At 44.6% G+C, this 18727-nt stretch overlaps 1 protein-coding gene across 2 annotated transcripts in view; it reads right to left on the reverse strand.

The window, feature by feature from the left end:
• LOC126187871 (uncharacterized) overlaps window positions 1-18727 on the reverse strand; it is a 332017-nt gene that overhangs the window by 170001 nt on the left and 143289 nt on the right. The window contains exon 1 of one of the 2 annotated variants that reach the window (XM_049929199.1): window positions 6268-6383. The exons of the other annotated variant lie outside the window; for it this stretch is intronic. Coding sequence (XP_049785156.1) covers window positions 6268-6336 — 69 coding nt within the window. The 5' untranslated portion in view covers window positions 6337-6383. Of the gene's footprint in view, window positions 1-6267; window positions 6384-18727 lie in introns of those variants that run through there. 2 annotated transcript variants of the gene reach the window in all.

An 18727-nucleotide genomic window follows, 5' to 3' on the forward strand; every position in this document is an offset into this window, starting at 1 on the left:
ATATAACAACGTATAGTTTTCGCCAACTTGCCCACGTGCGATTTTCCCCTTCTGCTAGCTGATATTGTCCAAGTACTTACTGGCCCTTAGAGAAGTACCGGCACTTGGTATTGTTCCGTATAGTGTTTCCAAAGGTTTATGCTCAAAATTATACGGACGGTACAGGATCCTAAAGCGAGTATTTGGAGGGCAATTAACCAGTGGTTGAAAACGAATATTTCAAATGTTCCGATTCTTGAAAGAGCAATGCTTTTGAAGAACTTGTTTGTAAACCGCTTATGTCTCCTATGAAACAATTGCCTGCCGCATTGACATTGAAAACATTTCGGAACGACGAATTTATCACTGTTTACAATTCATGATTGGGTATCGGATATGGATTATATGAACTTGTATGCACAAGCGACAGGTGTAGTTCCCGGAAAATTTGAACATGTGTAAAGATAAAAGAGACTACTGGCGGAGCAGCAGTCTCACCTCTCTCACAAACAACGCGTGGAATCAGCGAGTCCTAATGATTTTGCGCCCCCAATTCTGTCAATGGACTACGTCGAAATGTATGCACTCTGAATGGCAGTCGTAACTTCGAACTGTTGCTACAATTTTAAGTTTTTTTATCTCAGTTAAAAAGTAAATACTAATTTCCGACTATCAGTTCCTTATCTGAAACTTCTGAGTTCAGATTCCACTAACAAGTGCGTAATTTTGACCCTAATGGTTCTTGACATCTTCTGTGTAGGAGTTGACATTGTCTCGATACGGCAGACGACGTGAGAAAGGGTCTAGGTAAAGTTGCCATAAATCCACTGGTCGGTGTGGAATTCATCGATACAGATTCCACAGCAGGTGACTATGGAACGTGGAGGGAGGAGCGACGAAGATGTGTTACATTTGTCATTCTGCTATACGACTCAATGGCCGTGACAAATGAACGTTTTACTGCCAACCTGGATCAGCCTCCATCACTCATGAATTTTTTTTTCTTCGTTACCCTGGAAGCGTGGGCCCTTTCAGTAAGAACCCATTACAGAGTCAGGACTTTTCAGCCAAACACTAGGCAAGCTGGTGGAGAAGGCCGGGGTCCCAATTGGGAAAATTGGGAAGGTGTTTTCCAGTTGCGTAAATCGCCTTACAACCAATGAAAACCTCCAGAGAATCATTGGTCAGGAGCACGGGATGGAATAGTTTTTAATTTAATACAGGAACAATATGTCGCTCAAAAAAACTGAGAGTGCAGCGTGTGTGGAAGTGTATTTGTTTGTGTACATATTAAAGCAGATAACTTGCTTGACTGCTGTGGCCATCAAATTATTATAATAAGAGTCGCCTCCCACGCTTTGGCCTACGAGTCATTTTCAAACTGTCTCTACTCATTATTCTGAGGCCACTTGCTACACAAACCCACCAGGAAAACTTAAATTTTGACCAGTGGACTGGAAGACGACTTCGACTGCCCTATGCACTCATAACTGCCTGGTACTATCAATCAATATCCTCAAGATCTTGGAGAGTAACGACAAGGAATAATGATTAAAGTGTCCAGTCAGAGGTGAAATGCTAATTTCCATAGCGACAACACTTTTCCATTTCAACCAAGCCTCGTTAAAGCGGTTTCTTTGAAGAAATACTTCTCCGTCCATCTCTAAAAGCTAACACAGTGCATCTGCCAAGGAGACATATCTAGCCAAAACCAAACAAGTGAAAACCGCACTCTTCAAAAAGTTTTATTTGCCTCTTCCAGAGCACCTCCCACTAAGAGTTAGCATTTCAGCCAAATTTGTTTACAAAGTGATTAGCTTTAGATTTAGGAGCAAAACGTTCCTCTCGACATTGCTTCTTCCTCTGCTAATTACATTAATCTATTTGGTTCTGCACTCTGATTATTAATTGATTACATGCTAAGATTCCTAAAAATCTTCCACTGACGTCATGAGAAACTGGCTGATACTAGAGTAGTCCATAATTCTGACAGTGCGAATCTTGCCAAAGGCCAATTACATTTAGCTTAGGCAAATGTACTCTTTTACTACGATGATCCACAAATACGAAAATTATGTGTATACAAGACTCGGAAACAATGCAAAGTACTGTGATTGTAATGTATTACAAAAAGAGCTAATGGATAATGTCGGAAGTTCCGTGAGGCTGTTCGTGGATGACACTGTTGTATACGGAGAAGTCGCAGCGCTAGAAAATTATAAAGAAATCTAGGAAGATCTGCAGAGGACCGACAGTTGGAAGATTGACGGTCGACCCTCAACAGTAGCAAATGTAACGCATGCGTAAATAGATGGACAGATCGGTTACTGCATGATTACAGGACTGCCAAACGGGCGTTAGAAAACAGTCACATGCATTAAATAGACGGGAGTGTGAATTCTAGGTAATTACAAAAGAGAATACCCACATAAAACTAAACGTAGATAAGGCAGAAAGAGTCATTAGAAGAATCCTGTGGAAGTGCAATCCACTCAACGCTGGAGGTAACTTAGAAAACCGCCTTTCGACCGATATTTGAATACTGATATTCAGTCTGTGACCTGTATCAGAAAAGACTGAGAAGATAGTAAAAGATCGAAAAAAATCACCGCGTTTCGTCACAAAGTCGCTTTGTAAGCGCGAAAGCGTCACAGATCCTCATCCACCTCCAGAGCGAGACGTTACGAGAGATCGGTTGTGAAACACGACGTGGTTCACTGACGCAAATCCGGGAGCGTGCTTTCCTACAAGAGTCTATAAGTAGATCGCTTCCTTCTATGTATAGCTCGTGAAAAGACCATGGAGGTAACATTCGAGATGTTTGAGCTCACGCGGAGGTTTATAAGCAACCGTTCTTCCCACGGACCGTTCGCGACTGGAACAAGTATAGGGCGAAGTGACGGTAATGTACAGAGTACCGCCTGCCACATCCCATAAGGTGGCTTACAGAGTACAGATACAGACGAAGATCGCTACCATAAGAATAGGCTTACCGTACGTCCGGGATTGGCCCGGATACTCGTGCTATTTCGGTACTTTCCGGCGTAACGTCCAGGGTTGCAAACATGTCCGGGATTTGAGAATTTTACGGCTAGCGAGGATTTTTTTTTTAATTGAGACCTATATGCTCGACATCGCATTTTTTAACGTTCTCTTACAGTTTTGCCTCTCTCAGCGGAGAGAGACAACTTTTCGATTAGTCTTTTGGCAACACAACATGGGCAGTGCGTTTATGCCGTTTTCGTATGTGAAGTAACTCGTCTACAAGTTTTTAATCATTTTAGGTCTACTCGTTTTTTTGTCTTGTCGTTTAGCAATGGGCGAAAGAAAGTGTGTGTTTCATGCTAACCTGCAACAAAAATGTAAATTTTTGAAGCTGCGTAATGACAATTACAATGGACGCTGTTATTGCAAACTATGTAATGGAGAATTTCCTGTTGCACATAAACGAAAGGATGATATTAAAGACCACGTGAAAACAGCTAAACATAGGACTCCTACTAATTTTACTGCTTCGCCAAACATCAGAGACGTTTTTAAATCCAAATATACACTCCTGGAAATTGAAATAAGAACACCGTGAATTCATTGTCCCAGGAAGGGGAAACTTTATTGACACATTCCTGGGGTCAGATACATCACATGATCACACTGACAGAACCACAGGCACATAGACACAGGCAACAGAGCATGCACAATGTCGGCACTAGTACAGTGTATATCCACCTTTCGCAGCAATGCAGCCTGCTATTCTTCCATGGAGACGATCGTAGAGATGCTGGATGTAGTCCTGTGGAACGGCTTGCCATGCCATTTCCACCTGGCGCCTCAGTTGGACCAGCGTTCGTGCTGGACGTGCAGACCGCGTGAGACGACGCTTCATCCAGTCCCAAACATGCTCAATGGGGGACAGATCCGGAGATCTTGCTGGCCAGGGTAGTTGACTTACACCTTCTAGAGCACGTTGGGTGGCACGGGATACATGCGGACGTGCATTGTCCTGTTGGAACAGCAAGTTCCCTTGCCGGTCTAGGAATGGTAGAACGATGGGTTCGATGACGGTTTGGATGTACCGTGCACTATTCAGTGTCCCCTCGACGATCACCAGTGGTGTACGGCCAGTGTAGGAGATCACTCCCCACACCATGATGCCGGGTGTCGGCCCTGTGTGCCTCGGTCGTATGCGGTCCTGATTGTGGCGCTCACCTGCACGGCGCCAAACACGCATACGACCATCATTGGCACCAAGGCAGAAGCGACTCTCATCGCTGAAGACGACACGTCTCCATTCGTCCCTCCATTCACGCCTGTCGCGACACCACTGGAGGCGGGCTGCACGATGTTGGGGCGTGAGCGGAAGACGGCCTAACGGTGTGCGGGACCGTAGCCCAGCTTCATGGAGACGGTTGCGAATGGTCCTCGCCGATACCCCAGGAGCAACAGTGTCCCTAATTTGCTGGGAAGTGGCGGTGCGGTCCCCTACGGCACTGCGTAGGATCCTACGGTCTTGGCGTGCATCCGTGCGTCGCTGCGGTCCGGTCCCAGGTCGACGGGCACGTGCACCTTCCGCCGACCACTGGCGACAACATCGATGTACTGTGGAGACCTCACGCCCCACGTGTTGAGCAATTCGGCGGTACGTGCACCCGGCCTCCCGCATGCCCACTATACGCCCTCGCTCAAAGTCCGTCAACTACACATACGGTTCACGCCCACGCCGTCGCGGCATGCTACCAGTGTTAAAGACTGCGATGGAGCTCCGTATGCCACGGCAAACTGGCTGACACTGACGGCGGCGGTGCACAAATGCTGCGCAGCTAGCGCCATTCGACGGCCAACACGTCGGTTCCTGGTGTGTCCGCTGTGCCGTGCGTGTGATCATTGCTTGTACAGCCCTCTCGCAGTGTCCGGAGCAAGTATGGTGGGTCTGACACACCGGTGTCAATGTGTTCTTTTTTCCATTTCCAGGAGTGTAGAAACGGGGACGGAATAGCAGCGATTTGGAGTGTCCTGCTAAAGAGGCTACATTTTCATCCCACACTGCTAGACACGTACTCAGTTTCAAAACATCAGATTGTACTTTTGAACTGGCTAAAAATTATATGGCCCAAATGATTCATCTACTAGAACCAAGACCGCGTCAATTATAGTTAATGTTGTTTCGCCGTATCATGATAATGTCCTGCGTTCTTTCGAAAACATAAATTATGTAACAGGAATGATGGGTAGCTCAAACAGAAGTTAAACTTGTTCCGATTGTTGTAAGTCACGAGAAGGGAGTTCAAGCTAAACTGCTAAATATTTAGAAAGTGTCGGGTGAAATTGTTTAAACTTTGACTTAGTATCTTTTGCAATTTGCCAAAAAATACAAACGTGAAGAATAGTTGGTTTGTTAGACTGCTGATAACACTAACAGCAATTTTGACGGTGTGACGTCACGTGTAGTGAAAAATACAACTGAATAAATGAAGTTCAATGTTTCAGTAAACTGTTACGCAGCCCCCCCCCCCCCCCCCCCCGCCGCTTCCACCATGATTGGATGGTTTTTGTGCCTCAACGATACAGGTACCGTACTGTGTGGGCAACCATATTAGAGGAGTATCCGTTGAGAGGCCAGACAAATGTATGCTTCCTGAAGAGGAAAATCAGCTCTTTCAGTAGTAGCAGGGGCAACAGTCTAGATGAGTGACTGAACTGGCGTTGTAGCATCAGTCAAAATGGCCTTGGTGCGCTGGTACTGCGAACAGCTGAAAGCAAGGGGAAACTACAGCCGTAATTTCTCCCGGTGGTATGCAACTGTACTGTACGGCATGGAGAGCTGCGTCAAACCAGTCTTCGGACTGAAGAACACCACCACAACAACAACAACAACAAGCTGTTAACACTTTTAAGTAATTTTAAAACTGTGTCCTAAGATGGCGAGGGAAAAAATGGCATTGTGTCTTTGGTTGGAGCGAAAAAAACATTTAAAAAAAACAGTGTTGGTTGGAAAACGGTTGCTGCATCAGCCAGGCAATGGAGTGGAAACATTTTTACAAAAAATTTGGTAAGCCTACATTTGAATCATGCACGAGAGAGAACTTAGCGTCAATAAACTGTATCCCTATTTGGTGTGCGAGTCAGCGGTTTGCGGCCAACTTTTCCAAGCACTTCGGAAAGAGAAACTGCATCTTGCCGCAAACAGCATGGGACAATAGTGTTTTTTGTTGGTTGACGGCGAGACCGCGGAGCCGCCGGCTGCTGTCGCGGCTGGCACCCTGCGTGCGTGAAGCGCGCTACGTAACGTACGTGATAGAGGTTGTCGCTGTCGTCGTCTTCGGCGTCGGGGAGGCGCCGGTACCAGCGGACGGCGCACATGGGCGCTGCCGCAGGACTCGCCGGACCGCGACGCCCACGCAGCGGCCGCCACGACAGGACAGGACAGGCCGGGACGGGACGGGAAGGGAAGGGACGGCACAGGATGTGACGCAACGGCCCAGACGGCGGCGGGCGGCCTTGGGAGCGCTGCGCTGCGCTCGGCTGCCTCGTGGGGCCACCGGGCCACGCGGGGAATCCTGGCGAGGGATAGCTCTTCCGCGAAACACCTGCCGTCACCACAGGCACGTCTAAATACGGGCCCCGCACAGTGGCGGCCCGTAAGCTCGGCGTGCCTCTCTTTACACATACTTTCCGAGAGGTAAGGTGGCTTCGCTCCCCTGAAAGATATACAGTGATGTGACGAAAGTCACGGGATACCTCCAAATATTGTGTCGGGCCTCCTTGTGCCCTGCATAGTGGAGCACCTCAACGTGACATGGACTCAACAAGTCATTGGCAGTCCCTTGCAGAAATATTGAGCCATGCTGCCTTGTTGTTGTTGTTGTTGTGGTCTTCAGTCCTGAGACTGGTTTGATGCAGCTCTTCGTGCTACTCTATCATGTGCAAGCTTCTTCATCTCCCAGTACCTACTGCAGCCTACATCCTTCTTAATCTGCTTAATGTATTATCTCTTGGTCTCCCTCTACGATTTTTACCCTCCTTGCTGCCCTCCAGTACTAAATTGGTGATCCCTCGATGTCTCAGAACATGTCCTACCAACCGATCCCTTCTTCTAGTCAAGTTGTGCCACAAGCTCCTCTTCTCCCCAATTCTATTCAATACCTCCTCATTAGTTATGTGATCTACCCATCTAATCTTCAGCATTCTTCTGTAGCACCACATTTCGAAAGCTTCTATTCTCTTCTTGTCTAAACTATTTATCGTCCACGTTTCACTTCCATACATGGCTACAGTCCATACAAATGCCTTCAGAAACGACTTCCTGACATTTAAATCTATACCTGATGTTAAAAAAATTTTCTTCTTCAGAAACGCTTTCCTTGCCATTGCCAGTCTACATTTTATATCCTCGCTTCTTCGACCGTCATCAGTTATTTTGCTCCCTAACTAGCAAAATTCCTTTACTACTTTAAGTGGCTCATTTCCTAATCTAATTCCCTCAGCATCACCTGACTTAATTCGACTACATTCCATTATCCTCGTTTTGCTTTTGTTGATGTTCATCTTATACCCTCCTTTCAAGACACTGTCCATTCCGTTCAACTGCTCTTCAAAGTCCTTTGCTGTCTCTTGACACAATTACAATGTCATCGGCGAACCTTAAAGTTTTTATTTCTTCTCCATGAATTTTAATACCTACTCCGAACTTTTCTTTTGTTTCCTTTATTGCCTGCTCAATATACAGATTGAATAACATCGTGGAGAGGCTACAACCCTGTCTCACTCCCTTCCCAACCACTGCTTCCCTTTCATACCCCTCGACTCTTATAACTGCGATCTGGTTTCTGTACAAATTGTAAATAGCCTATCGCTCCCTGTATTTTACCCCTGCCACCTTCAGAATTTGAAAGAGAGTATTCCAGTCAACATTGTCAAAAGCTTCCTCTAAGTCTACAAATGCTAGAAACGTAGGTTTGCCTTTCCTTAATCTTTTTTCTAAGATAAGTCGTAATGGTCAGTACTGCCTCACGTGTTCCAATATTTCTACGGAATCCAAACTGATCTTCCCCGAGATCGGCTTCTACCAGTTTTTCCATTCGTCTTTAAAGAATTCGCGTTAGTATTTTGCAGCTGTCACTTATTAAATTGATAGTTCGGTAATTTTCACGTCTGTCAACACCTTCTTTTTTTTTTGGGATTGGAATTATTATATTCTTCTTGAAGTCTGATGGTATTTCGCCTGTCTTATACATCTTGCTCACTAGATGGTAGAGTTTTGTTAGGACTGGCTCTCCCAAGGCTGTCAGTAGTTCTAATGGAATGTTGTCTATTCCCAGGACCTTGTTTCGACTCAGGTCTTTCAGTGCTCTGTCGAACTCTTCACGCAGTATCGTATCTCCCATTTCATCTTCATCTACATCCTCTTCCATTTGCATAATATTGTCCTCAAGTACACCGCACTTGTATAAAGCCTCTACTTCTTCCACCTTTCTGCTTTCCTTCTTTGCTTCGAACTGGGTTTCCACTTGAGCTCTTGGTATTCATACAAGTGGCTCTCTTTCTTCCAAAGGTCTCTTTAATTTTCCTGTAGGCAGTATCTATCTTACCCCTTACCTGCCTTTATACCCGTCCATAATTGCGGGAGTGTTGCCGGAGCAGGAGTTTGTGCACGTACTGACCTCTCGATCATGTACCATAACTTTTCTGAAAGGTTCAAAGAAAAATTGAGTTTGATTTCAAACACGTACCCGACTCATACGATAATAGTTAGTGGTGACTTTAATTTACCCTCGATATGTTGGCGAAAATACATGTTTAATTCCGGAGGTACGCATAAAATATCATCAGAAATTGTGCTAAACGCATTCTCTGAAAATTATTTCGAGCAGTTAGTTCATGAGCCCACGCGAATAGTAAACGGTTGTGAAAACACACTTGACCTCTTAGCAACATACAATCATGAGTTAACAACTAGCATAAAAATCGATATAGGGATTAGTGAACACAGGGTTGTCGTAGCGAGATTCAATATTGTAATCCCCAAATCCTCGAAAAATAAGCGAAAAATATACCAATTCAAAAAAGCAAATAAAAATTCACTTGACGCCTTCCTGAGAGACAATCTACACTCATTCTAAATTAATAATGTAAGTGTAGACCGGGTGTGGCTTAAATTCAAAGAAATAGTATCGGCAGTAATTGAGAGGTTTATACCAAATAAACTAACGAACGACGGAGCTGATCCTCCTTGGTACACAAAACAGGTTAGAACACTGTTGCAGAAACAACGAAACAAACATGCCAAATTTAAACAGACGCAAAATCCGCAAGATTGGCGATCCTTTACAGAAGCTCGAAACTTGACGCGGAGTTCAATGCGAGACGCCCATAACAGTTTCCACAACGAAACTTGGTCTCGAAACCTGGCAGAAAATCCGAAGAGATTCTGGTCCTATGTGAAGTATGTTAGCGGCAAGATACAATCAATGCCTTCTCTGGATGGAGACACTATCGAAGACAGTGCTGCCAAAGCAGATTTACTAAACACAGCCTTCCGAAATGCCTTCACAAAAGAAGACGAAGTAAATATTCCAGAAATCGAATCGAGAACAGCTGCCAACATGAATAACGTAGAAGTAAATAACCTCGGAGTAGTGAAGCAACTCAAATCGCTTAATAAAAGCAAGTCTTCTGGTCCAGACTGTATACCAATTAAGTTCCTTTCGGAATATGCTGATGCATTAGCTCCATACTTAACAATCATATACAACCGTTCGCTCGACGAAACATCCGTACCCAAAGACTGGAAAGTTGCACAGGTCACACCAATATTCAAGAAAGGTAGTAGGAGTAATCCACTAAATTACAGGCCCATATCGTTAACGTCGATATGCAGCAGGATTTTAGAACATATATTGTGTTCGAACATTATGAATTACCTCGAAGGAAACGGTCTATTGACATACAGTCAACATGTGTTTCGAAAACACCGTTCCCGTTGTAACACCGGAAATGCATATCCTCTTATTTCCATCTATTGTACTATAAATTTGTTTTCCTTATTTTTGTTACCTGAATATATGACATTTCTGTGTCTTTACATATTGTAATTGTTTTACTATTTGTATATATATATATATATATATATATATATATATATATATATATATATATATATATATATATATATATGCATTTATGTCGATGTATAATTGGTTTGTTTCGTAAATATTATTTGTATTTTTACGCTGGGTCTTGCCTAGGGAAAACTGCTATCGAACGATTACATCGATAGGTCGTGTGAAGAACGAAAGTGTTTAGGATCTTTGGGTAGTGTTAACTCGGTCGCGTGGAGCGCGGGCAGAGGGAGTCTGGCTGGAGTAGCGAGTGGAGCAGGTGTGTTGGGTAAAGCTCCCGCGAGTTGCCGCGCTTTCGGGGTTTGGCAGCATGTAATTGCGCTCGACTTGCGATGATAGTTTCTGACATGGTGTCGCGGACGGGAAGCATTAGCTGGCGCACGTCAAGAGCCCGTTTCGTCTGGTGACCGTGTCGAGAAGAAGGCGCGCCAACATCCAGCTTCTGCAACAGCGACGGCCGACAAATGAGTGACTGTCGCCACCTCCTCGATCGACGGCTTCAAACCTTCAATCAACCAACAAGGAAGACTGGAAGCACGTAAAGTTTTAGAACTGTATGGCAGACCTCAGCTTTTCAAACTGTACCATTTTCGTAACTATAATTACAGCAACTTAGCATGAACCTTTGTTGCTCATTGTCCCAATTGCATTTTCCGAAATGAGCCCGAGTGTCGTTGAAATTCAAACGCCAGCATCATTTTATTTCACTGCTTTAATTTCAAAGTTCAGTTAAGGTATTCATAGCTGGCTACAATATTTAGATTGCACAAGCACAAATTAAGAGTGCGAGTTTTGTTACCGTATTTTAGTTACCTGTGACTGCAGCTCAGCTTGGTACGTACTAAATTTTACTATTGTTAATTGTTCAGAATCGTTTAATTCAAGTTCAAAGTTAAATCTCTTCTTTCTAAATTGCGTAGTCCAAGACTAACTGTATTTTACTGAATTTCGATGTGCTTCAGAAAGAAAGCTCACTATTAACTTCAGTCACTAAATTAACTTTCGATTTTCCTGTTTTATTAATTCTTTTGCTAAATTAAGTCAGAGTGTAGCGAAATTTATTACTTCTGACAAACTTTCAGTTTTCACACTACACGTGTCAACCTTCAGTTGCCACGCTTCTAGTGCTGATTATATGTGTAATAACCTTTTTTTTCAGTTACTATAGTAATTGTCCTTAGGATTGGCGACCGTAATTTCCCCCAAATCCCAAATATCTAATTACCGCTAGTTGATTGTTAACGTAACGGCCGCACATTTACTTTCTTTATTAACTTTACCCCTTTTCCAAAATTAATTTCCACCAGTTTCATTTGCATTTTTCCTTTCATTTAGATGTAACCCTTTCCTCCCTCTTTACCGACAAATTAACTTCGGTGACGATTGCTTTTCCCAAATTTCCATTAGGTACACGCGGTTTAATTTTTCACTGTCATTAAGGTCGATAAGTGAGGGGGAGGTTACACCGTGAAACACAACTAGCTCTTTATTCACATGAAGTGCTGAGTGCTATTGACAAGGGATTTCAGATCGATTCCGTATTCCTGGATTTCCGGAAGGCTTTTGACACTGTACCACACAAGCGGCTCGTAGTAAAATTGCGTGCTTAGGAATATCGTCTCAGTTACGTGACTGGATTTGCGATTTCCTCTCAGAGAGGTCACAGTTCGTAGTAATTGACGGAAAGTCATCGAGTAAAACAGAAGTGATTTCAGGCGTTCCCCAAGGTAGTGTTTAGGCCCTTTACTGCTCCTTATCTGTATACACGATTTGGGAGACAATCTGAGCAGCCGTCTTCGGTTGTTTGCAGATGACGCTGTGGTTTATCGACTAATAAAGTCATCAGAAGATCAAAACAAACTGCAAAACGATTTAGAAAAAATATCTGAATGGTGCGAAAAGTGGCAGTTGACTCTAAATAACGAAAAGTGTGAGGTCATCCACACGAGTACTAAAAGGAACTCGTTAAACTTCAGTTACACGATAAATCAGTCTAATCTAAAAGCTGTAAATTCAACTAAATACCTAGGTATTACAATTACGAACAACTTAAATAGAACATGTTGTGGGGAAGGCTAACCAAAGGCTGCGTTTTATTGGCAGGACACTTAGAAAATGTAACAGACCTACTCAGGAGACTGCCTACACTACGCTTGTCCGTCCTCTTTTATAATACTGCTGCACGGTGTGGGATCCTTACCAGGTAGGACTGACGGAGTACATCGAAAAAGTTCAAAGAAAGGCAGCACGTTTTGTATTATCGCGAAATCAGCGAGAGAGTGTCACAGAAATGATAAGGGATTTGGGCTGGAAATCATTAAAAGAAAGGCGTTTTTCGTTGCGACGGAATCTTCTCACGAAATTCCAATCACCAGCTTTCTCCTCCGAATGCGAAAACATTTTTTGACACCGACCTACATAGGGCGGAACGATCACCACGATAAAATAAGGGAATTCAGAGCTCGTACGGAAAGATATAGCTGTTCATTCTTTCCGCGCGCTATACGAGATTGGAATAACAGAGAATTGTGAAGGTGGTTCGATGAACCCTCTGCCAGGCACTTCAGTGTGATTTGCAGAGTATTCATGTAAATGTAGATGTAGATGGATTCATGTCGCGCTATCTGGGTGGCCAAATAATTCGCTCGAAGTGTCCAGTATCTTCTTCAGACCAGCTGCGAACAACAGCGGCGCGGTGACATGGCGCATTGTCATCCAATCGTTGCTTGGGAACATCAAAACTATGAATGGTTGCAAATGGTCTCCAAGTAGCTGAACATAACGGAGCACACAGTCCATTCTACACTCCTGGAAATTGAAATAAGAACACCGTGAATTCATTGTCCCAGGAAGGGGAAACTTTATTGACACATTCCTGGGGTCAGATACATCACATGATCACACTGACAGAACCACAGCACATAGACACAGGCAACAGAGCATGCACAATGTCGGCACTAGTACAGTGTATATGCACCTTTCGCAGCAATGCAGGCTGCTATTCTCCCATGGAGACGATCGTAGAGATGCTGGATGTAGTCCTGTGGAACGGCTTGCCATGCCATTTCCACCTGGCGCCTCAGTTGGACCAGCGTTCGTGCTGGACGTGCAGACCGCGTGAGACGACGCTTCATCCAGTCCCAAACATGCTCAATGGGGGACAGATCCGGAGATCTTGCTGGCCAGGGTAGTTGACTTACACCTTCTAGAGCACGTTGGGTGGCACGGGATACATGCGGATGTGCATTGTCCTGTTGGAACAGCAAATTCCCTTGCCGGTCTAGGAATGGTAGAACGATGGGTTCGATGACGGTTTGGATGTACCGTGCACTATTCAGTGTCCCCTCGACGATCACCAGTGGTGTACGGCCAGTGTAGGAGATCGCTCCCCACGCCATGATGCCGGGTGTTGGCCCTGTGTGCCTCGGTCGTATGCAGTCCTGATTGTGGCGCTCACCTGCACGGCGCCAAACACGCATACGACCATCATTGGCACCAAGGCAGAAGCGACTCTCATCGCTGAAGACGACACGTCTCCATTCGTCCCTCCATTCACGCCTGTCGCGACACCACTGGAGGCGGGCTGCACGATGTTGGGGCGTGAGCGGAAGACGGCCTAACGGTGTGCGGGACCGTAGCCCAGCTTCATGGAGACGGTTGCGAATGGTCCTCGCCGATACCCCAGGAGCAACAGTGTCCCTAATTTGCTGGGAAGTGGCGGTGCGGTCCCCTACGGCACTGCGTAGGATCCTACGGTCTTGGCGTGCATCCGTGCGCCGCTGCGGTCCGGTCCCAGGTCGACGGGCACGTGCACCTTCCGCCGACCACTGGCGACAACATCGATGTACTGTGGAGACCTCACGCCCCACGTGTTGAGCAATTCGGCGGTACGTCCACCCGGCCTCCCGCATGCCCACTATACGCCCTCGCTCAAAGTCCGTCAACTGCACATACGGTTCACGTCCACGCTGTCGCGGCATGCTACCAGTGTTAAAGACTGCGATGGAGCTCCGTATGCCACGGCAAACTGGCTGACACTGACGGCGGCGGTGTACAAATGCTGCGCAGCTAGCGCCATTCGACGGCCAACACCGCGGTTCCTGGTGTGTCCGCTGTGCCGTGCGTGTGATCATTGCTTGTACAGCCCTCTCGCAGTGTCCGGAGCAAGTATGGTGGGTCTGACACACCGGTGTCAATGTGTTCTTTTTTCCATTTCCAGGAGTGTATGTAAACGCAGCCCACGCCATTATGGAGCCATCATCAGCTTGTACACTGCCTTGTCGACAACCTGGGTCCGTGGCTACGTGAGATTCTGCCACATGCGAAACCTAACACAACCACTGAAATTGGGATTCATCTGACCAGGACACGGTTTCCCAGCCGTCAAGGGTCCAAACGATATGGGCACGAGCGCAGGAGAGGCGCTGCTGGTCACGCCGTGCTGTCAGCATTGGCACGCGTGTCGGCCGTCTGCTGCCATAGCTCACTGACGCCAATTTTCGCCGCGCTGTCCTAACGGATAAGTTCGTCGTACGTCCCACATTGATTTCTGCAGTCACTTCACTCAGTTTTGCATGTCTGTCAAGACACAACTCTACGCGAACGCCGCTGCTGTCGGTCGTTAAGTGAAGGCCGTCAGCCACTGTGTTGTCATTGGTGAGAAGTAATGCCTGGAACTTGGTATCCTCTACATCTACATCTACATTGTTACTCTGCAATTCACACTTAAGTGCCTGGCAGAGGGTTCATTGAACCATTTTCACTACTTCTCTACCATTCCACTCTTGAATGGCGCTTGGGAAAAAGGAACACCTACATCTTCCCGTTTGAGCTCTGATTTCTCTTATTTTATGATGATGATCATTTCTCCCTACGTAGGTAGGTGTCAACAAAATATTTTCGCATTCGGAAGAGAAAGTTGGCGATTGAAATTTCGTAAATAGATCTCGCCGCAAAGAAAACCGCCTTTGTTTCAGTGACTGCCACCCCAACTCGCGTATCATATCAGTGACACTCTAACCCCCATTGCGTGATAACACGAAACGAGCTGCCCTTCTTTGCACTTTTTCGATGTCCTCCGTCAATCCTACCAGGTAAGGATCCCACAGCGCGCAGCAATATTCCAGCAGAGGACGGACAAGTGTAAGCAGGCTGCCTCTTGAGTGGGTTTGTCGCATCTTCTAAGTGTTCTGCCAATAAAGTGCAGTCTTTGTTTCGCCTTCCCCACAATATTATCCATGTGGTCTTTCCAATTTAAGTTGCTCGTGATTGTAGTCCTAGGTATTTAGTCGAATTGACAGCCCTTAGATTTGTGCGATTTATCGTATACCCTAAATTTATCGGATTTCTTTTAGTACCCATGTGGATGACCTCGCACTTTCTTTCTTTAGTGCCAATTGCCACTTTTCGCACCATACAGAAATTCTCTTCAGATCTTTTGTAATTGGAACTCATCGTCTGATGATTTTACTAGACGGTAAATTACAGCATCACCTGCAAACAATCTAAGGGGGCTGCTCAGATTATCTCCTAGATCATTTATGTAAATCAGGAACAGCAGAAGGCCCATGACACTACCCTGCAGAACGCCAGATATAACTTCTGTTCTACTCGATTATTTACCCATCTATCACCACGAACAGTGACCTCTCTGAGAGGAAATCACGAATCCAGTCACACAACTGAGACGATAGTCCATATGCACGCAATTTGATTATTAGTCGCTTGTGAGGAACGGTATCAAAAGCCTTCTGGAAATCACATTCTTAACACTGTAGATCTCGGTTTATCAAATTCCCTAACGATTTACAAAATGGAATGTCCCATTCATCTAGGTCCAGCTACCAGTGCGTGTTCAAACTCTGTTAATTCCTGTCGTGCGGCCATAATCACCACGGAAACTTTTTCACGTGAATAACCTGAGTGCAAATGACAACTCAGCCAATGCACTGTCCTTTTATACATTGTGTACACAATACTACCATCATCTCCATATGTGCATAAAGCTATCCCATGACTTTTGTCACCTAAGTGTACTTTGGCTGAAGGACATTGAAGACGCCGTATTGACGTGCTTTACATTATAACTTACGTGCCATATATAAATGCTGTTTCAAAACACCTGCACATTCAGTATGTCTCGAAATGGCGTCCATATTGGTACAATTTGTGCAGTTAAATTTCAGTCAGTCACTAAACGGCGTTTAAATTTTTTAGGTGATCGATGACGCAGGTCAAACTCACAATTTGTACATCGTTAGTGACGTGCGATTGGTATAGATGTGGAGTTATGAAACTGAAAGCTGTGGTTCGCATCCTGACAGGTGCAAAAATTTTAATACTCTCCTTCACGTTTCTGAAAGATTCTGGGACTTCTCTTATTAATATAAGTATGTTCTGTAATATTCGATGTTATGTACATATAAAAATGCTCTCTCAGGTGTGAGTTGTCATTGTCAGTACTTTACAAATTAAGCATGAAACTTGTGAATGAGTGTAAATATCCAGAACACGTCGATTATCTGGTAAAACACTACCACTCAGAATAAAAAAAACATAGAAAATATTGATACATACTATATAAAAAGAATTACAGGGTCACTTAGTTTCAGCCGTCTCGAAAGTATTATGTTTCCGCAACTGGTTGCTACATTCTTTATAATTTTTCTTTCTTGTTGTTTCAGTTACTTTCAGGTGTAAAGGAAAAAGTTTACTTTTCTGGCATCGAACTGTAATTTTTCGCGCATATTAGAACATAATTTGCAGAACCAGCACCTTTCCTTAACACTGTGGGAGTTTGTTGTTAAGTAATTTTCGTAATATATAACGATATGTAAATAATGAATAAGAAGTTAGCAGGTTCACACTTTCAAACAAAGACAAGACAGTAACAGTTTCCAAAATTGCAGTGAATGCACCAACTGAAGGTATAATGAAGCGCAACTTTAATTCGTCTACTCGAATGGCTACCACAGTCACTGCAGTATATTGCAGAGACATCTATTGGTGCGTTCGAGAAAGCCAGAGCATATCCTTGAAAGGAGTGGTGCCACAGTATCTCTTGTAACATTTGTGTACATAAAGGCAAGCCTCATACGGAGTACTGTCGGTTTTGTAGGTGGTGCGCTTGACTTGGCTAGCAGGGAGACGCAACAGCTGGCTCACATGTTGAAGCACTCACTCAGTGTAATATTCGACATCGCAGGTAGCTAGCTGGCTAGACAAGTCAATGGCAATGCACGCAAGCCGGATGCTCAGCTATCTTTCTCACTCGAGTTTAAAGTATTTGGTAAAAAAATTTGAATCTCTCACATATCAGAGCCTGATTAGCCATTTTCGTGATGGATTGTCTCATCATTCCGCTAATGGTCATAGTTATTGTAATACATCTAAATTAAGTATGCTACTGCGAGAAATTTGAATAACTTTGAATGAAAAATAGGGGTCTCTCTGAGTTTGCATTTGGTGTACGTTAGGCCGTATATTGCTGCATATTAAATGTAGCTGACGTATCTAATTATTCTTTAAACTTGGGATGAGTTCTATATCTCTCCTCATTCTCGAGAACATGGATTGTAAATACTGCACTCTGTCCCACCCGTTGCCCAAATGATGAAACGAGAGTGAAATATTCATTTCTATTTAATGACAGTTTGAGATAACGAAGCCGGCCGAAGTGGCCGTGTGGTTCTAGGCGCTGCAGTCTGGAACCGCGAGACCGCTACGGTCGCAGGTTCGAATCCTGCCTCGGGCATGGATGTGTGTGATGTCTTTAGGTTAGTTAGGTTTAACTAGTTCTAAGTTCTAGGGGACTAATGACCTCAGCAGTTGAGTCCCATAGTGCTCAGAGCCATTTGAACCATTTGAGATAACGAAATGAGATTTTGGCAAATGATAGCATGCAAAGAGGACAGTGGTTTACCACATGGTTAGTATCCGAAACATCCTGATTTACCATGATATACAAGTAACTACTGTATCATGGACAGATCCAAGATGGACTCCAGGGGGAGGGAGGATGAAAAAAAATTTCTGATCATCTGAAGATTTTAAGTAGTTTGCGGTGCTTTTCATTACCAATAACCAGAGTTAGAAGATTTACGGCTCATGGAAAAACCGAAAAAGTACATCATTTTTAGGCTGAGTTACGAGGACCCAGGCTTTTTCAGCAGTGGTCCCTGTGCTGCTGGGGTGAGAGGCGAACAATCCTTTTCGCTCTTCCCCCTAATGCACCTATGGGAACTACAGATTTTTAATGCACTTTTTTAAGAGTCATCGACAAGGGAAATAGCACCAGGCCTGTCACAGAAAACATGCACAACTCTCTGCAGGGAAGCTGGCTAGCTTACGATGGAGCCAGCTAGGGAGCCGTCGAGTGGGCCAGCAGGCAAGCTTAGAGAAAATCTCACTCCGTGTGACACGGGCTTACACAGTTCTCATGCCATTCTGAAGCTTCTATTCTCACGTAAAATATAGTACCGCACAGTAACAAAAACTGGTATCAGATAAAGTAAGGTTTACTGCAAGTTTACTTGGCAGAGGACTCCCAAAAAATGGCTCTGAGCTCTATGGGACTTAACATCTGAGGTCATCAGTCCCATAGAACTTAGAACTACTTAAACCTAACTAACCTA

The sequence above is a fragment of the Schistocerca cancellata genome, chromosome 5 (genome assembly GCF_023864275.1).
Source record: "Schistocerca cancellata isolate TAMUIC-IGC-003103 chromosome 5, iqSchCanc2.1, whole genome shotgun sequence".
Classification (NCBI taxonomy): Eukaryota; Metazoa; Arthropoda; class Insecta; order Orthoptera; family Acrididae; genus Schistocerca; species Schistocerca cancellata.